Source organism: Acipenser ruthenus, chromosome 6 (genome assembly GCF_902713425.1).
Source record: "Acipenser ruthenus chromosome 6, fAciRut3.2 maternal haplotype, whole genome shotgun sequence".
Taxonomy (NCBI): Eukaryota; Metazoa; Chordata; class Actinopteri; order Acipenseriformes; family Acipenseridae; genus Acipenser; species Acipenser ruthenus.
Window position 1 is genome coordinate 39,137,766 of NC_081194.1, and position 19,509 is coordinate 39,157,274.

At 42.5% G+C, this 19,509-nt stretch overlaps 1 protein-coding gene across 2 annotated transcripts in view; it reads right to left on the bottom strand.

Annotated features, from left to right (window-relative positions):
- The window catches only part of LOC117410898 (phosphatase and actin regulator 2-like), a 207,203-nt gene that overhangs the window by 33,544 nt on the left and 154,150 nt on the right, over positions 1 to 19,509 (bottom strand). For both annotated transcript variants that reach the window (XM_034921580.2, XM_059025370.1), the window contains one exon: positions 4,771 to 4,943. In XM_034921580.2, coding sequence (XP_034777471.2) covers positions 4,771 to 4,943 — 173 coding nt within the window. The remainder of the gene's footprint in view (positions 1 to 4,770; positions 4,944 to 19,509) is intronic.

Genomic DNA, 19,509 nt, shown 5'->3' on the forward strand with positions numbered 1-19,509 from the left:
GTTCTCTTGTTCTTTGTTCGGTATCAATGTAACCCCAGAAGATGTGGGTATAAACACCTGGTGTATCTGACCAGATGAGGCTGAGTAGTCCTTCTTCAGGAAGGTATCAATCTTCTTCTCTGCCCAATCTGGTGCAGAGGATCGGGAGGCTGCACCCGCAGATGGTGTAGACATGATGGTATCCATCTTGGGCTGCTTAAAGAGATGATCTTCGTGGCATGCAGGTACCCTGTAGGATGTATCTACTCTGGTGCAGAGGATGTAGATTTTCTACATATAGTCCTAATGGGCCTCCAGACTGCCTCATAGAAGGAGAATCCTTCAAAGGATTTTTTTTATCCTTTGTATCTATGATGCTCAGAAAATCGTCCTCTTCAGCGCATGTCTGGGTATGAACCCTTTTAGGATCAAGCATATTTCAGTGAGATGCCCCCCAGGCATTTTTTGCCATTAGTTGACTCTTCCTATAAAAATTCACTAAAAAGTGAGTAGCATCTTGGAAATTGTGTCTTTTTTTCAGAACACTCTGGAGAACATTATAAAAGTATTTCAGAAACCATTCAAACTTTTTTTTTTAATTTAGTCGTTGCCAATTATTTTTTGTATTATTTTCTCCCAATTTGGAATGGCCAATTATTTTATTTTGCTCAGCTCACCGCTACCACCCCTGTGCAGGGTGAAGACGAACACACGCTGTCCTCCGAAACATGTGCCGTCAGCCGACTGCTTTTTTTCACACTGCGGACTCACCATGCAGCTACCCAGAGCTACAGTGTCGGAGGGCAACGCAGCTCTCGGCCAGCTTACGGGCAAGCCCACAGGCGCCCGGCCAGACTACAGGGGTCGCTGGTGCGTGGTGAGCCAAGGACACCCGTCCTCGGTCGGCAAAGGAATAGCCTGGACTCGAACTCGCGACGTCCAGACTATAGGGCACATCCTGCACTCCACGTGGAGTGCCTTTACTGGATGCGCCACTCGGGAGCCCCTGAACTTTTGAATTGATTCTTCCACAAAAGCCTTTCTGCTGCGTCCCTCATCCACGTTACTCCAGCATGTTTCCTAATTTCATCTTGCCATCTTCCTCGAGGTCATCTTCTTGCTCACTTTATATCTCTTTGGATCCAGTCTAGTATCTCCTTGGTCCAGCAGGACATGTCCTGCCCACTGCCATTTCAGTTTTTTCGTTCTTATAGTAACATCATACTACTTTTGTTTGCACTCTTTTCCATTCCTTTTCCTGTCTCTTCTTGTTGTTCCTAACATGCATCTTTCCATACTCCATTGAGTTGTTTGTAATGTTTGAGTCATTTTTGCATTGAGGGTCCAGGTTTTGCATCCGTAAGTTAGCAATGGCAGCACGCATTGGTCGAAGACTTTCCTCTTGAGGCATAAGGGTAGTTTCCCTGTCAGAACCATGACCCTCAAAAACATGTTGCACAGATTTATTGACAGTGACATGCGCTACTGGGACCAGCTGATTCCTCCCCTTCTGTTTGCTATCAGAGAGGTACCTCAGGATCCTACGGGGTTTTCACCATTCGAGGTGTTGTATGGGCGGAGACCCCAGGGTGTGCTCGATCTGGTCAGAGAGATGTGGGAGGCACAGCAGGATAATTCGACCAATACTGTCCAGTATGTGTTGGACCTGCGCAAACATCTGTGGGAGTCTGTGGGAAAATGGGCGCATGACAATTTGCAGCAGGCTCAATGCAGACAGGAGACCCAATATAACAGGGGGTGCCGGTCAGGAACGTTTCAGCCGAGGGATAAAGTGCTTTACCCAGCTCTGAGTCTAAACTTCTGGCGAAGTGGCAAGGACCTTATGAGGTTACACGCTGGGTTGGGATTATGAGATCAGCCAGCTGGAGCAACGGAGAGAAAAGCACATTTATTATGTAAACCTCTTGAAGCCCTGGTTGCAACAGGAGACTTTGTTAGTGGCGCAAGCAGATGATGTCACAGACCTGGGACTTGATCTTTCTGTGTTGGCGAAAAAGGGGTCGGTACAGATTGCAGATAATCTGACACCAACACAGAAATGTCAGGCTTGGGTGCTGGTGGCAGAGTTTCCTGATGTGTTTTCTCCTCTCTCGGGGCAGACTCGAGTAGCCCACCATCACATTGAAGTTGAGCCAGGGGCGCCAGTTTGCCAGAGGCCGTACCGTATACCTGAGTGCAAAAGGCAGGTAATGAAGGCGGAGACTGGCGAAATGCTCAGACTGGGTGTAATAGGGGAGTCCCAGAGATTGTTTTAGTGGATAAGCCGGACACGTCAACTCGACTTTGCATTGACTTCAGGCGAGTTAATGAGAAATCGAAGTTTGATGCTTATCCCATGCCCCGGGTAGATGAGCTGCTGGAACGTCTGGGCACGGCTCATTTTATGACAACACTGGATTTAACGAAGGGGTACTGGCAGATACCCCTGACCCCGGAATCCAGAGAGAAGACTGCGTTTTTGACTCCCTTCGAGTTGTACCATTTTAGGACCATGCCCTTTGGGTTGCACGGAGCACCAGCCACTTTCCAGCGGATGATGGATCGCATTTTACGGCCCCATTAGCAGTACACCACTGCTTACATAGATGATGTGGTTATCCACAGTGAGGATTGGCCGAGTCATCTGTGTAAGATAGCGGCGGTGCTGCAATCCTTGCGGGAGGCTGGGCTCACTGCTAACCCAAAGAAATATGCCATTGAGAAGAGTGAGTCGGAGTATTTATGGGTATCGAGTAGGGAGTGGCCAGATCAGAACGCTGATTGCTAAGGTGAAAGCCATGGCTGACTGGCTGGTCCCTAAGACCAAAACCAAGGTGCACTCTTTCTTGGGACTAGCGGGCTATTACAGGAAGTTCACCCCGAGCTTTGCCATGCTTGCTGTTCCCTTGACAGACCTCACCCGGAAGGCTACCCCAAATACGGTTCAGTGGAGGAGGTGCGGGGAAGCGAGCACCCGGTCCTGTATCAGCAGGAAGCTCCTCCCCGCAAGGAAAAACTTTAGTACCATCGAGAAGGAGTGTCTCACAGTAAAATGGGCAGTCGAGTCACTCCGGTACTACCTCCAGGGGCGACACTTCACCCTGGTTACAGATGATGCCCCCTTAGCATGGCTTCACTGGATGAGGGATAACAACGCCAGAATCACGCAGTGTTACTTGGCCCTGCAGCCCTATGCCTTTAGGGTAGTCCACCGAGCAGGGAATGCATCAAAACGCAGATTTTTTTTTTGTCTCGGAAAGGCATGGGGGTGTTGGATTTTCGAATGGACCGGTGGTGCCATTCTGAGGGGGAGGATATGTAACAGGGGGGAGATCTGTGCTGACTGTCTGGTGCATGCATGGTTCTGCAGGAAGAGGGCAGCAGCCTCGTAGGATCCGCCTGTCAGTCATGGCGATGACACAGAGAGGTGGAGAAGAGGGTTGTTGGCTTTCCCTCTGTCTGAGTGGCTGAGAGGCAGGCCTTGGGGGATTGCTCGGCCCATAAGTACTGCGCTTGGTTATGCATTCGGGTAGCCGTGATTGGGAATACACAGAGACACTGGCTGAGGCCAGTTTAAACACAGACCAGGCAGGAACGCCAGTGGTTGGAGCGAGTGACCAAAAGAACAGCTGAGGAAGACAGCCAGCCTAGAGAAAGAAAATAATATAGAAAGAAAATAATAAGAGAAAGAAAATAATATAGAAAATAAACTGTTACATATACGAAGGAACGTGTCTGAGTAGAAGGGGAACCTTGGCCACCCCAGAGTATACTGCATAACAGTATAGGACGGAGACCCGAGCTGACCGGCTTAGCGGCAGTGGGGGCACTGCATAAGCAGCACCTTTATTTTGTAGTTTTATTACTGTGTTTTAGTTTCCCTTTTCTTTCGCCTTTTGTTATTTATTATTTCAGAGCACCTGTGAGTGTGCCAGCTTTTAACTGTTTACCAGTATTGGTATTTCTGTGGTCCTGTTTACCGTTGCCGGTATTCAGGCCACGGACAACAGCGCCCTCTGCGGGCTAAAATAAATAAAAAAAGAAAAGAAACGAAACTGGTCACCTGTGCTGTGTTTTCAATTAAACCTTTTGTCTCCCGTGTGTGTCAGTGAATTGCCCACCACCCTTCCACAGGGACATGAAGCTTGCAGTGGTGTGAGTGACTAGTTAGTTACATAGGCATACATGAAAAAGAGTAGAAATAATTTACATAAAACCTGAGAATTAGAAAAGTTGGTACAAAAGGTAAATAAAGATAAAAAGATGAGAACACAGGGAGGATTGTAGAAAGTGGTCTTAAGCAGAAATCATTTCTGGTGTAGTGGTGTTATTTATTTAATTCTCAATGGGCTATCTGTTTTTAATGCTATTGATTGTTGCTCTCTGGTCTTTCTTTCCTCAAGTGTTTTGGTTGCGTATAAAACTAAAATGCATGCATGTTGGTTGAAGTGCAATGAGACTGGAGTGGGTCTGGACTCCCAGTGCTTATGCTGTACAAATCTGATGGCTACTGATTTGCTTGTTTCACTAATATACTTTGTCACATCATAATGCAACCTATTTTCTTTCTGCATACAGGTCAGAAAATAATTCTTTATTTTGCCTAAAAGGAAAAATGAATATTTAATGAATTACCTATTTAATTTATGTGTGATCTCCATTTCCATCACTGTTTCACTATTTACCATACTATTCATAATGTTCTTGTTCACTTTTAAAAGCTGCATTTTTGAAGTAGATGGGTTTGAAAAATGACATTTATATTGGAAATACAATATTTTGAAACCGTACTTGAAGTGTATTCATCATCCTCATCTTCCTCATCTCTGTAGAGTACAGGACCGTCTGAGTCAGAATCGTTCACTTCATTTTCTTTGTTCGGTATCAATGTAACCCCAGAAGACGTGGGTATAAACACCTGGTGTATCTGACCAGATGATTCTTCCACCTCTTCACTCGAGGAGCTGTGAGAAAACAAGATCGTTAAGTAAAGTGCTTTGTTCATACAGTACCAGGAGTCTGATTTAGCACTCAGGCTACCAAGGTGGGTTAACTGACAATCTCAAATTGAGCAAGGGTCAACCAGGAAAAAAAAAACATTGGGGGACAGGTATCAAGCATTTGCAACGGGAGTAAGGCAATAGCGCCGAATTTACGCCGGCCCCGCAGCTCATTAGCCATGCATTTTAAGGTGTGTTAAGCCTTCATTATATGCATGTGCAAATTGTAGGTGGGGCTCACTTGTAAATGAAGTCTGAAGATATTAAAATTAGATTTATAAAGCGGCAGAACAGCACCAACGGCCCTGAAAGAGTCCACAAATAAGACCCAATTTCAAACAAACAGTCTTATTTGGGCACAAAGAAAGTCAGAAAGCAGCTGATAGGACATTATGCATTATGGTAGCAGTCATATAGGGCCCCGGGAATTTTAACAGTATTTTTAAAAGAAATTCACAAATGACAATAAAAGAACAACAAATTCACGGTTTGTCACGAAACCGACATTCAAACCCCCCCCCCCCCCAAAAAAAAAAACACATTTTCTATTTTGCATTGTATTCTACTGATGTAAGTTGTCTAAAATGTGTTATCATTGATAGTTCATCAAGAGCATCACCCAAAAACCAATCCTGAAACATTTTAACATTTAGCCTAGCTACTGAGTCAGCTCTTTAAAAATGTACACTGGAACCATTTAAAATGGTCTGTGTTGGCTGCAAAAAAAAAAGTAACAAGCAGACAAAATAGTTTTTTTAAAAATAACCCTGAATGACAAATTCAGCAACATTTTAGAGTTTTGTAAACCTTTAAAACTTATGTTGACAGATATATTAAAATTCTGTGTAATGACCATAGCCTATTTTGCTGCCTCTAATCCCAAAATATTAAACACAGGAGAAACGTTAACTGCAAACCTGAAATGACAAAACCGAAGCTTTTGTATATTTCTTTATGCACACTGTACATTAGTGGCATGTAGAAATATCATTATACAGTATGAGGAATTCACCAATCATGAAGCCGGTATTTGTTTGACCCTTTTGCCATAGTAACCAAATGCATGGAGCTGTATGAAATGACAGAGCCTGGAGTTCTTGGAAGTTTTCACCCCTAACAGACAGAAAGCCACCAGGGACATAGAAGAGTGTCGAAACAGCTGGATTCAAGCAGGCAGAGACAGGGTAAAAAAGAGACGTAGTCAAACACAACCACCAGAAATCAAAACATCAAACAAATTTGATCCACTTCAAAATTTAAACATAAAGAGAACGAAAGGAACAACATCCAGGACCCTATAAATAGTGCTGGCCAGACAGCAAAAAGGGAGGTCGTGATTGTCGGGGATTCCATATTGAGAAACACAGCAGGTTCAGTGCGCAGGCTGGACCTCCTTACAACAACAGTGTGCTGAGAACTGAGAACATGGACAAGCCCCTAGAACGAACAGGAGGCAACCCGGTAGTAGTTGTCCACATCGGTACAAACAACATTGGAAGAGACAGATCAAGATCCCTTCAAAACAAATTCAGAGAGCTAGGAAGGAAATTAAAAGACAAGACCAAAACTGTGGTATTTTTCTGGGATACTGCCGGCACCTTGCAAAGGACCATATGGACAGCTGGAAATAAATAAGCTAAATGCATGGCTGAAATCGTGGTGCACATGGGAGGGCTTCACCTTCCTTGAAAATTGGACCACATTCTACAACAAGGACTATCTATATAGCCGGGACGGACTGCACTTAAATAAAAAGGGAACCAATCTACTCAGAAAAAGGATCCTCAAGGAGGTTCAGAAGCATTTAAACTAGAAAGGAAGGGGGGAGAAAACAAAAAAAACAGAAGGGAGACTACAACAAAACAAGGGCAAAAACTCAGGTAAGATAGTATGATGGCCATTAAATGTATTTATCTAAGTGCTAGAAGTCTCAAAAACAAAATGTTAGAACTTGAAGCTACTGCACTAACAAGTAACTACGATGTGACAGGTGTTACATATACTTGGATATCCAAGAGTGATGGAGACAAATATAATATTAGTGGGTATACACTGTATAGGAAAGGCAGGCAGGACAGAAGAGTCAGAGGGGTAACGCTATACATCAAATATAGTCTTGAAACCCAGGCTTTAAATCTGGAAGAAAAAAACAACACAGAATCAAAATGAGTCAGAATAATGGACAAAAATTGAATCAGCATTGTAATAGGGGTATGCTATAGACTGCCAAATTCAGACACAGAGCAAAATAATCTATTATACAATGACATTAGAAATGTGTGTAGCAAAGGAGAAGCCATACTTATGGGGGATTTCAACTTCCCCCATATAAAATGGGAAAACCCGGTGGGGAGCACAACAGCCAAAATTGAAATGGTTGAAATGATAAATGACTGCTTCCTAACGCAATTTGTCAATGCACCAACTAGAGGGGATTTAGACTTTTCAAATAATGAAGCGAGAATAACTAAAACAGAGGTCAGAGAACCATTGGCAAACTCAGATCACAACATTTGAATTGCTTTTTAAAACCACAAAAGTAACAACTAAAGCTAAGGTTTACAATTTTAAAAAGGCCAACTATGAGGGAATGAAGCAGAGACTAACAGAATTAGATTGCAGTAAAACAGAGAAAACATCCACTGAAAAAGGATTTAACAGATCAATTAAAAATATCCAGAGAAAGAAGGCACTTTACAGAATGTTTAAAAGGGACCAAGAACAAAGTACACAGAAAGAGTACTTCCTTTAAGTCAAAAAGGAAGTTAGAAAGGCCAAGAGATAGAAATGAGCATTGCTAAGGGGGGCTAAAACCAATTCCAAAAAGTTTTTTTTCCCAATATTATAACAGCAAGAGAACATTCAAAGAGGAGGTAAAATGTCTAAGAGATACAAATGACAAAATCGTAGACGAAGCAAATATATTAAATGATTGCTTTTTACAAGTTTTTACAAAGGAGGATACAGACAACATGCCACACATGTGGACCTATTCAGTTTTAAATAACGTTAGTAACAGAGGCCGAAGTGTTAACGGGCCTAGGAGCTCTTAAAATAAACAAATCCGTTGGGCCGGATGAGATCCTCCCAACAGTACTCAAAGAAATGAAAGTAGTTTTTTACAAACCGCTAATCAAGATCATGCAACAGTCTCTTGAGACAGGGGTTGTACCGACAAACTGGAGAATTGCAAATGTAACACTGATCCACAAAAAGGAGACAAAACCGAACCAGGTAACTACAGACCAATAAGCCTGACTTCTATTATATGTAAACTTTAATAACATCCAAAATGTTAAAATTACCAATATGGTAACAGTATCCTGGGAGACAGTCAGCATGGTTTTAAGAAAGGGAGATTGTGTCTAACTAACCTGCTTGACTTTTTTGAGGATGCAACATTGACAATGGATAATTGCAAAGCACATGACATGGTTTATTTAGATTTCCAGAAAGCTTTTGACAAAGTCCCGCACAAAAGATTAATTCTCAAACTGAATGCAGTAGGGATTCAAGAAAATGCATGCACATGGATTAGGGAGTAGTTAACATGTAGAAAACAGAAAGTACTGATTAGAGGAGAAACCTCAAAATGGAGCGAGGTAACCAGTTGAGTACCACAGGGATCAGTATTAGGTCCTCTGCTCTAATGACTTAGATTCTGGTATAGTAAGCAAACTTGTTAAATTTGCAGATGACACAAAACTAGGAGGAGTGGGAAACACTGTTGCAGCAGCAAAGGTCATTCAAAATTATCTAGACAGCATTCAGAACTGGGCAGACACATGGCAAATGACATTTAATAAAGAAAAGTGGAAGGTACTGCACGCAGGCAGTAAAAATGTGCATTAGAAATACCATATGGGAGATACTGAAATTGAAGAAGGAATCTATGAAAAAGACCTTGGAGTTTATGTTGACTCAGAAATGTCTTCATCTAGACAATGTGGGGAAGCTATAAAAAAAAAGGTCAACAAAATACTCAGATATACAGTGAAAAGTGCTGACTTTAAATCAAGGTAAGTAATGTTAAAACTTTACAATGCATTAGTAAGACCTAGAATATTGTGTTCAGTTCTAGTCACCTCACTACAAAAAGGATATTGCTGCTCTTTCATTATGTACAATTGTTTGTATTGGTCATATAATAAACTTGGTTCATTATATCCTTTTCATTATGTATATTTGGTTTTATCCGTCGTATAATAATAATATAATATAAAGTCAAGACACTTAGTCAGCACGGGTCATTGCCTCTCCAAATGACCTACCTATTGTTCAAGTGACAATTTGGAGTGGAGGCACTATTTTTCAGATTAGTCTGTTAATTTGTTCTACCGTTAGCCCATTTTGAGGGTTTCATAACACCGGCGCAGTGCATTTACACATTTAAATGTGCCTGCTTATGCCGCGCCGCATTAATTTTGAGTAATACATTCGAGATGGGGTAGAATTTGTGCCGTGGTAGAGCGCTACTTTACATTCTGCCAATTTAGCGCTGCGTCGGTCGATCTTGATACATGTCCCCCACTGTTTGCTAACACTCCAGCACTGTATGTGGTGGTGATACGAATATAATTCCTGATATAACCCAAGGTCTTCATTTAAAAAACACTGCAGTTTACCTGGGCTAGTGTAGAATGCTGTGACAATCTAGCATGGTATAGTAGCTAAAAACCAGCACATTGCTCCACTCCCTCCTGGCTGGTCTCCCTGCGTCCGCCACCCGTCCGCTCCAGCTCATCCAGAACTCTGCTGCTCGCCTGGTGTTCTCTCTACCTCGCTTCGCCCACGCTACTCCACTACTCCGCTCGCTCCACTGGCTCCCGATCACCGCTCGCATCCAGTTCAAGACTCTTGTACTAGCTTACAGATGCCTTGATCAGACTGCACCCAGCTACCTCCAGACCCTCATCTCTCCCTACACCCCCACTCGACCTCTCCGCTCCGCCTGCACTAGAAGACTGGCTCTACCTCCGCTACGCTCCCCTGCCTCCCGAGCCCGCTCCTTCTCCACCCTTGCTCCGCAGTGGTGGAACGACCTTCCTACAGATGTCAGGACTGCCCAGTCCCTGACCACATTCCGGCGCCTCCTTAAGACTCACCTCTTCAAACAGCACCTGTAGAACTCCTCTGTTGTATCCTGGGACACTATCACCCTTCATTTAAATATGCTTTATTTTGCTCTTATCTGCCCCCTATTTTACTGCATTTAATCCTGTACCTCAGAATATTGTAATCTGCCAAGTGTTTAATCTGTAGTATTTTGTACTTAATCATATCCTGATGTAACTATCACTATTTAATCATATCCTGATGTAACTTTCACTATTATCTGCTGTATTATTGAATTGTGGTTTGTCACACTTGAGAATTATTGTATTTCTTGTTCTTATTGTATGACTTATATTGTAACACTTGAATGTATTTGTATTTGCTTGCGATTGTAAGTCGCCCTGGATAAGGGCGTCTGCTAAGAAATAAATAATAATAATAATAATAATGTACAGTAAATGGCAACACTGAATGTAGATTTAACATATGTACCATTATGTTATGTGAATCTGCAATATATTTTATTCACAATTGCTTTTATATTTATTATTCACATATCTGTGGTCATTAACTGTTGAATAAATCAAAGGTAACCCAAATAACAGTTTCAGGAACCGGTTCCATATTTTCTGGGATTAGGAAATGGTTTGGAAGCATTTCTAAAGTACAATTTGCTAACCTCACATAGACAGCAAACAGGATGATGGGCTGGTTGCCAATGCAATTAAAATGCAATAGACTTTGAAGTATGCCATTATAACTGTTTCATACAAATCTTCTTTGCATTCAATTTACCCATTCCTACTACTAAACTGATCACGATTTTCAATGTCAGTGGAAAGAACAGGGCTGTGGTACAACCTGCATAGACTTGGCCCATCAGACACGCTCAGAGTATCTGGTAACTGGCTTACTAAACCTTTATAGTACCAATAATAAAATAAAATATGCAGCACTGTAATTCTTTAACACTTATGATGAGACCAATGTGCAATGAACTACAACATGACAATGCGTAAAATAGGTTTTAAACTATGCTTTTTAAGACATGCATTTAACACATTTTCTGTCCAAATCATGTTTTGAACTCTTTAATCATTCTTTTGGATTTCATTGACACAAAAAATAAAAAAATAAAAATAAGATAGAAGCTACTGTTTCTGATATGTGCTCAGAAATATATGTGAACTCTGATAAATCTATCTGGAATTTGTTTCAGATAGAATTCTGTCATATTAAGATTGAATGGGGATTATAGGTATTTTTCCTCCACCAAATCACTTCAAAATTACAAAGCGCCATAATACACACTTTATTAACTTTAATTCTCTGTATATTTTCACTGTGCTAAGGTATTACATTTTATATAATATTGGTATGCAGGTTGTTTCGAAACACTATTTACTACGTGGCAGAGTTTTTTTTTAAAAATTTTTTACACTGCTGACTGATAGCAAGAACACTGTAACTTATAAAAATGTTCTTTCCCTCAGCCAGAAATACAAGTTTTTTTTTTTAAATTTCCCAGTGTAGTATATTAGGGGTACCATATTACTGTGAATTAACTGCCACAACATTTATTTTAAATTGCTAAAAACAGCCGTGGTGCTTGTTCAAGAGTAACGCTTATTAGAGGGTGGCGCTTATTCAAGGGCAGCAATAATTTGAATTACTGAGGTTTTCGAAAGGCAACATTTTGATTGTGTTTTTTACGGTATTAAAGGCAGGCGCATATTGAAGTTCATTTCTTCGGCTACAACTTGATCAGGATGGAAAAGAAGGCCTACAACAGCTTTTAAATTGAAAGATGTTGAGCTTGTAGATCAGAAAGGGAAAAAAAATACATTCGAGGGCGGTTTATATTACAAATCTAATATCTGAGTGCGGCGATTATTCAAGGGTGGCGGTAATTCAAAGTAACATGGTATTAAAATTGTTAAATGTTTAGTATGTTTAGTATTTTGATATATCTTTGTCAAAAACTACATGTGAAATATTCATGTTAGCCTTAGTTAGTTTATAGCCTTAGTTTATAATAAGATAATATTTCAGTATACAGTATAAGATAATATTTTCTTTTCCATATGCATTTTGAATAGATGTAGTCTTACTACTAGATACTCTGGCACAGATGCAAAGTAAAGAGCTCAAAAACGTTTCTATTTTGACAGCGAAAAAATATTATGTTCCTGTGGCAATGTGCTCCGCCCCTGTGTGCATTTCTGTGTTGTATGTTGTGTGTGTTAATGTTGGTGTATAGAGATTGGTACACGGGATATAAACGGGTCTGTGTTTCACGTTGTATTTAAATTGTATAATTGTATTTAGGCACGGGATTGCACATCACTGCACGTGCATTTAAAGTAAGTAATATGCGCGCACGAGGTTGCACATAATTAATTCACGTGCTGGGATTCAAGTGAATAATTAATTAGTAATTGAATCCCAGCACAACAGTATAAATAGATGCACGTTTCATTCAGTCGGGGTTGGGTGTTAGAGAGTGGAGAACGGGAGAGAGAGAAAGGAGAAAAAAATACAGTTAAGGAAAAATAACAATTGCTACAGCGTGCTGGAAGTGCCAGCACGGTACTTGTTTAACGTTCGTCCACTTGTTTTGTGTGTTAGTGCGTTTTGTTCGTCTATTTATTTTGGCCTCAAATGCCGTGTCGTGTTTTTGTGTGCTCTTTTGTTTATTAAATGCTGAGCACAACCAAGTGCTCAGCTTCACCAACCTCGCTGTCTCTGTCTGTCTGTTTCTTCCGGGTCTGACGTGTCACCACTCAGCCAGCCTTGTGACATATGGTGTCAGAAGCGGGGTAACAGCGCCCCCGAAACTGGCAGAAGTGAGGGGTGGACCCACACCGGTTGCTGACCGGGAAAATGTCAGGAGGATGTAGAGGGTGCCAAAGCCACGTAAGGATCCGTATGGCATGGAGCCTTGTCCCCTTTGGAACCTGCTCTGTCCTCCAAAGGTTGATTGTGTTGGCTAAGGCCTGAAAAACCTTTGCCTATTAAAATACCCCCTATTAGGGGGTATGCCTGCCTGTTGTTGAGCAGGATCTAATAGCTTGCCTTGCCTCCTTAATCTCTGTTAGGTAATCCTTGAGGTCAGTGCCAAATAGTAAGTCTCCCTGAAATGGTAACTCCATGAACTTGGATTGTGTATCAGGAGTAAAGGAGGATGACTTAATCTGAAGAACACGTCTCGTAGAGACAACACTTGCTACAGTCCTAGCATTGTTGTCGATGCTGTCACATGCCACCTGCAGCTGGATTTTTGCAGTATTTTTTCCTTCTTGTGCAAGCTGCATGGCGAGTTCAATGTTCTCTAGAGTAGGGGTCTGTAAGGCAGCAGACATCTGGCTCCATAATTTGTGTTGATATTTGGCTGCGTGGATTTGGTAATTGTTGATGCGCATATTCCAAGTGGAGGCAGCGTAGTCCTTCTTCAAGATGGTATTGATTTTCCTGTCTGCACCCACTGGTGTTGAGGATTTGGAAGATGCGCTGGTGGAGCTGCTTTGTCTTTTAGTTGACATTTTAGCTGATGAAGTGCGTGATTTTTCAGAATGCGGAACTGTGGAAGAAGGAGCCTTTGCCCTCTGAATAGGTGCGTCTGACATGTCAACACACATAAGACAGACCTCTCTACCACAAGATGGTGAGAGAGGATAACCACACTGTGAACACACAGAAGGCATGTGTGTGAAAAGCCAGCTAATCACCAGAATAACCAGCAGTTCTAGAGAGAAGAGGAAAGGGAAAAAAATAATATATGTAAGTACATAACGCCAAAAACTATACTGAGTCCTAACCCAAGCATACGCAGCAGAAATTTGGACATTGATACTCCAGGAAGGGGAGGCTTTATAGAGGAGGGACATAAAAAGGATTATATAAAGAATCTCTGGGAAAGAGATTGGCTTTTCTCCTGACCCAAGCGACATGGAGACTGGGAGTTCACTCTGTGTGTGGAGTTCATCATATAAGGTAAGAAATTCACATTTCAGCAGGACAATGACCCGCAGTACAAAGCCAAAGCCACACTGGAGTGGTTGAACAAGAAAATAATTCATGTTCTTGAGTGGCCCAGTCAAAGTCCTGACTTGAATCCAATCAAAAATTTATGAAGATAGCAGTTCGTCGACTATCAAACAAACTTATCAGAACTGGAGCAATTTTCCCGTGAAGAATCTGCAAAAATTTCACCATCCTACTGCGCAAAGCTAGTAGAGACTAGAGAGTGACATGAAGACGGGACAATAAATCAAATAATACCTGGAAATACACAGAGGGTGAGCTCCATTTCCTGGTTTGGGGCCAGGAGACTGTGACCTCTTGCATGTGCCAGTATAGATGACAGCGACAGTGAGAGTAGCCTAATTTTATCAGTTTCAGACTCCTCTTATGAATGAGAATTATGTAGTGATGGATCTGATGTAGATGGAGAGAAAACAGAGCTTGTCTCCTGTATCAATTTGAGCCGTATGCCTCCGAATCAGAAGGTTCAAACTCGGAGGGAGACTGACAACACCAATGCGGACGGACCGGAGGGACAGCAGATGTCAACACGGAATGGTTAATAAAAACCCTTACGTTTAACATTGATACTTAAAATATTTCATATTACCCGTAATTGCATAGTTATGTCAGTCCATTAGTTAACAATATTGATACATGAATTATTGATACTAGCAGAATAACCGAATGCTGTGGATTGCTACTGGCATGTATTTAACATATCTCTCTCTATATACATATGTGCAGTATATTGAGGATATGCATATTTTCTGATTATTACCCCTAATCATAATGCAAAGATGTCAAAGGCTACGATTTGGCAGTAGCAGCGACTATTTTTTGGAGGTACTGCTTCGGTGCTACGTTGAAGGGGTATGTATAATACTACGATTTTTAATAAATAAATACATGATGGATACTCCCTGAACGTTTATGAAATATTTCAGTACCATGTTTTTTTTTTTTTTTTTTTAATGAATTAATGGTTCATAATACTGTATTTCACTGACAGTTTATTGTGGCATTGACATACTAAAATCTCTGAGCCGGGTTGTTTTCTAACCGATTTAGAAACTGAAACTGCTGCACAAAACTCTACAGTTGTTTCACCAAATTTATATATTACATCATTATATTGCACATTGCGCTTATAAAGACCCTGTGCTTGCACTGTATTTTTTTCTGAAAAAAACAAACTAAAAACAAATTACTAGTAGTATACCGGTAGTGTTTAATGAACAAAAAAAAACCAAAACAAAACAAAACAAACCTCTACAAACCCTAATTTTATACATGAATACAAAAATATCTGTACCTCCAAATAATATCTCTCTTTATCACGGGATGGGATGGGACAGGATTTTCTTTGACAGGACAGGATGGGACAGGAATTTAAAAAAAAAAAAAAAAAAGTTACGGGACGGGAAAAATTTGTCCAGAATGCGACAGGATTGGAAATCTTTACTCTTATGGGATGGGATGGGACAGGAACATTTTTGACAGGACAGGATGCAACAGGACTGACGTTTCATTCCCGTGTTGCTCTCTAGTAGAGACCTATCCAAAAAGATTAGAAGTAATTGCTGCAAAAGGTGCTTCTACCAAGTACTGACTTAGGGGCTGAATACTTATGCAACCAGTAAATTTCATTTTGTACATTTTCTTTGCAAATTTTGCTGACATTTAACCTCCTCCTCATATAACAGTGTTCAGTTTAACCACTACAGCTTTGAATAAAAACTGTGCATACATTATTTGTAATTCAACAAAATATGACATTATTGGTAGGGGGTGAATACTTCTGCAAACTTTGGTGCTTTCAGTTTGGTCTACTACCAAGACTTCTGCGGCCACTCACTGTGTATGAGGTTTCCTTGACAACAGTAGAGAAGCATTAATCAGTTCATAGGTCAGGAAATGGTTAGGAGTTCCACACTGCCTCAACAGAGTGGGACTGTATGGTAAAGGGATACTGCAGCTGCCAGTCTCAGCTCTAACCGAGGAGTTTAAGTGCGCCAAGGTTCAATTGGAAATTACACTGGTAGAGTCACACGACGAATGTGTGAGGGAGGCAGCACCTGTGTTGAAAACTGGAAGTGGACGACAAAGGAAGCTGTGGAAAATACAAGGCTGTCCTTTGTATCAGTGATATCATGGGGCAAGTACAGCATGGAAGAGGAGGCCATGGTCTCAGTTCAGCTCCTCCTACATGGAAGAAGTGCAAAAGCAGGAGGAGAGGATGAGGTGCGTAAAGGCAGTATTCCAGGCCAAGCAGGGAGAATGGACGAAATGGGAGAGTGTGGAACAACGCAAGATCAGCTGGCGAGATCTATAGACAATGGAACAGAGCAGGATCAGTTTCCTCATCAGGTCAACATATGATGTTCTCCCATCACCACAGAACCTTAATCTATGGGTAGGAGAGGATCCATGGTGTCCTTTGTGTTCATCACCAGCTACATTTAGACACATTTTGACAGGATGTTAGGTGGGTCTTAGCCAAGGACGGTTTACTTGGCGTCATGACCAGGTGCTGCGATGTTTGGCCTTAGAAACTGGGAAACAAGCACAGCATGATCAACATTTTGCCACCAATGCCAGCAATATATGACACACTAAGAACAATATTCCTCCATCCAGGGGAGCAACCTCCAAGAAAAGGTATTAAAAACAAAACTTGTCTAGACAGTTTATCTTCCAGCACTACAGTTCTGGAATGGCTTTCAATCTAATGGAAATACTTTGGAATGATCTGAAAAAAGCTGTAGCCAAGCATTGTGTGTCCAGTCTGTCTGATGAAGGCAATATGCAAGACAGAATGGGCCCATAATTCACTAAGATGTAACATACTGGTTAAGAATTATCATAAATGTTTGAAAGCCATTGTAACAGGGCAAGGAGCCTTGTACATGGATTTTCTTTATTTATTTTTAGAACGGGGTCTCCCCCTCCGCCCCTGTGCAGGTTATTATTTGGTATTTGTGTATTATGATTTAGTTATTATATTTAAATGACGGTGAAAGCCGTGTGTTTTGGTGTATGATTTATTTGTATTTATTATTATCGTTATGTGTAATTATGACAGCGAAAGCCGTGCGCCGTGTTTGTTATTGTTTTGTTTATTTTTAAAACGTATTCTGGCAGAGGCGAGATTGGTGCTCGTCCTCTGCCAGGAATAATTAAAAGCCTTGTGCAGAAGGTGACCATCTCCCGAGTTTAATTAGTTGTGTAATTGTTGCTAATCGGAAGATGGTCACCTGCATATAAACCTGCAGCTCTCTCGGTTCCAGGTGGGTGTTCAGAGGAGGAATGAGAGCGAGTGGAGCGAGAGAGAAAATTAAAAACCAAAACGTATAGGATCAGTGAAAGCCTAGCCTACAGGCATGTATTGTATTAGATTGTATTGTTTTGTTTAACCTTTTGTTTTGGCCCTTGTGCCTTTTTCTTTGTTTTCTGTTTAATAAAAGTGCGCTTTAGACTGCAGCTAGGGCCGTGATGCTATCCTGTCACACCAAACGATGTTAGTGAGGTTTCTAAGTGATTCAGGCCCTGTGACAGAAATACAATGATTCTTGGTTGTAAATCTCCCTCCCGACCTGTGAGGGCGCTAAGCAGTGAGAACAGAGTTCTCTGGACAGGCTGGTCTGACAGTTCTTTCCCAGGGTTCAAGGGAAGTCAGCCAGCATGGAAGGGGGCGAGACTCCATTGCAATAACGCATTGACCCAGAAGGGAAAAAACGTTGCAGCCGCAGATTGGAGAGGCGGTTGCACTCCTTTACCAAGGGGTCATGTGTGACAGCAATAAAGGGGACGGAGAATCGCAATCTGTTCCTTCGCTTTTGGTTTGTGTAAATAAACTGAGAAGGACCACAGAGACCCCGTTCCTAATCATAAAAGTACTGTGATTGTTTTGTTTGTTTTGTCTTGTAATTGTCTAGTCTTGTCTTTACCAGACAGCTAACACAGTTGTGGAGCTGTCGCCTAGGGCCAGCACTAAGCCAGATGGCCACTTCACCAACAGTCACTAAATAACCTGTATCACCCACCACGAGCACTACTGCACGTACCCAGGACTGGTGACCATGTATGTATTATTGTGGGTCTGATATTGTGTTTACTAGTTGGGGCTGCAATCCCCTTATTGTTTACCCTGTGCAGTACACATTGTTGTGTATTGCTGGGGGATAATTGTTTAGGTCATCTGGAATAAAAATAAAGTTCACTGTTCCAAACTGGATTACAAGGCTCTGTTTAATTACCTCACTGCATCACTCCTACACCTGTACCCACTCAGCCACTTTGTCACACGTGGTGTCAGAATACTGGATCATGGACTGTAACGCACTGGCAGAGCTGCTGGAGGCGCTGGACAGCAGACGGGATGCAGAGGAGAGAAGGAGGGAGGAGCGTTACACTGAGCTCATTGAACAGGTAGGGCTGGCACTTTCCACAGCACCAGCCCCTACAGGAACACCAGCAATGTCGGCACTGAAGGCTCAGACGATGAAGATGATGGTCGAGGATGACCCAGAGGCATACCTGGTTGCGTTTCAGAGGCTGGCTACCACCGCAGGAGTTCTGGGCAAGCCAGCTGGGACCCTGCCTGATCGGGGAGGCTCAGGCAGCCTACCAGGCTATGAGCGACCTCAGCACCGCCAGTTACGACCTGGTCAAGCTGTCCATTCTCCGCTGCCTCAACATTACGGCAGAGACCCACCGGGTACAGTTCAGAGAATACTGGAGATCCCCAGAGACACGCCCCCGGGTGGTTGCGGAGCGGTTGTGTGACCACATGGTACACTGGCTGACCCCCGAGAAGAAAAGCAACCTGCAAATAGGGGAAGCAGTGGTTGTGGAGCAATTCAGCCATGTGGTCGGCGGCGATACCCAAGCATGGATACGGCGCCACAACCCCGACACCCTGGAAGACGCCGTGAAACTGGCCAAGGATTTTGAGGATGCCCTAGTCTCCACCCGGACCAGGATACTGTCGGTTCCCGCCCTTCGGAGCAGCCGAGCCCCTCTTCTCTCTCCTCCGCCACCACCACCACCATCAGCCCCGGGACCCAGACCTCCAAGACCGCTGACCCCAATGGGCCCCCTTACCTCCTCTTCACGAAGACCAAGGTTGGCCCCCAGCTGGGGTAGAGGTGCTGCCCCTGCCCCGTTGCCATACCAGCAATGGGACAGATATTTAACCATTGCTTCCTCTGTCCCCCCAACTTGTTTTAGGTGCAACCAACCGGGACATCTGGCAAGGTCATGCCCCACTGCCATGGAGTGTGATGTGGCCGCGTGTAATTGGGCACCTAAGATAGGTAAGCACGGGGAAAATGGTCGGGAGGGGCCTTGTATGATTGATGTGGTTTTAGGCAATGTGAAAACCCATGCATTAGTGGACACAGGGTGTGAGCAAACCTTGATTAGAACAGCTCTCTTGGGCGGTGTGTCG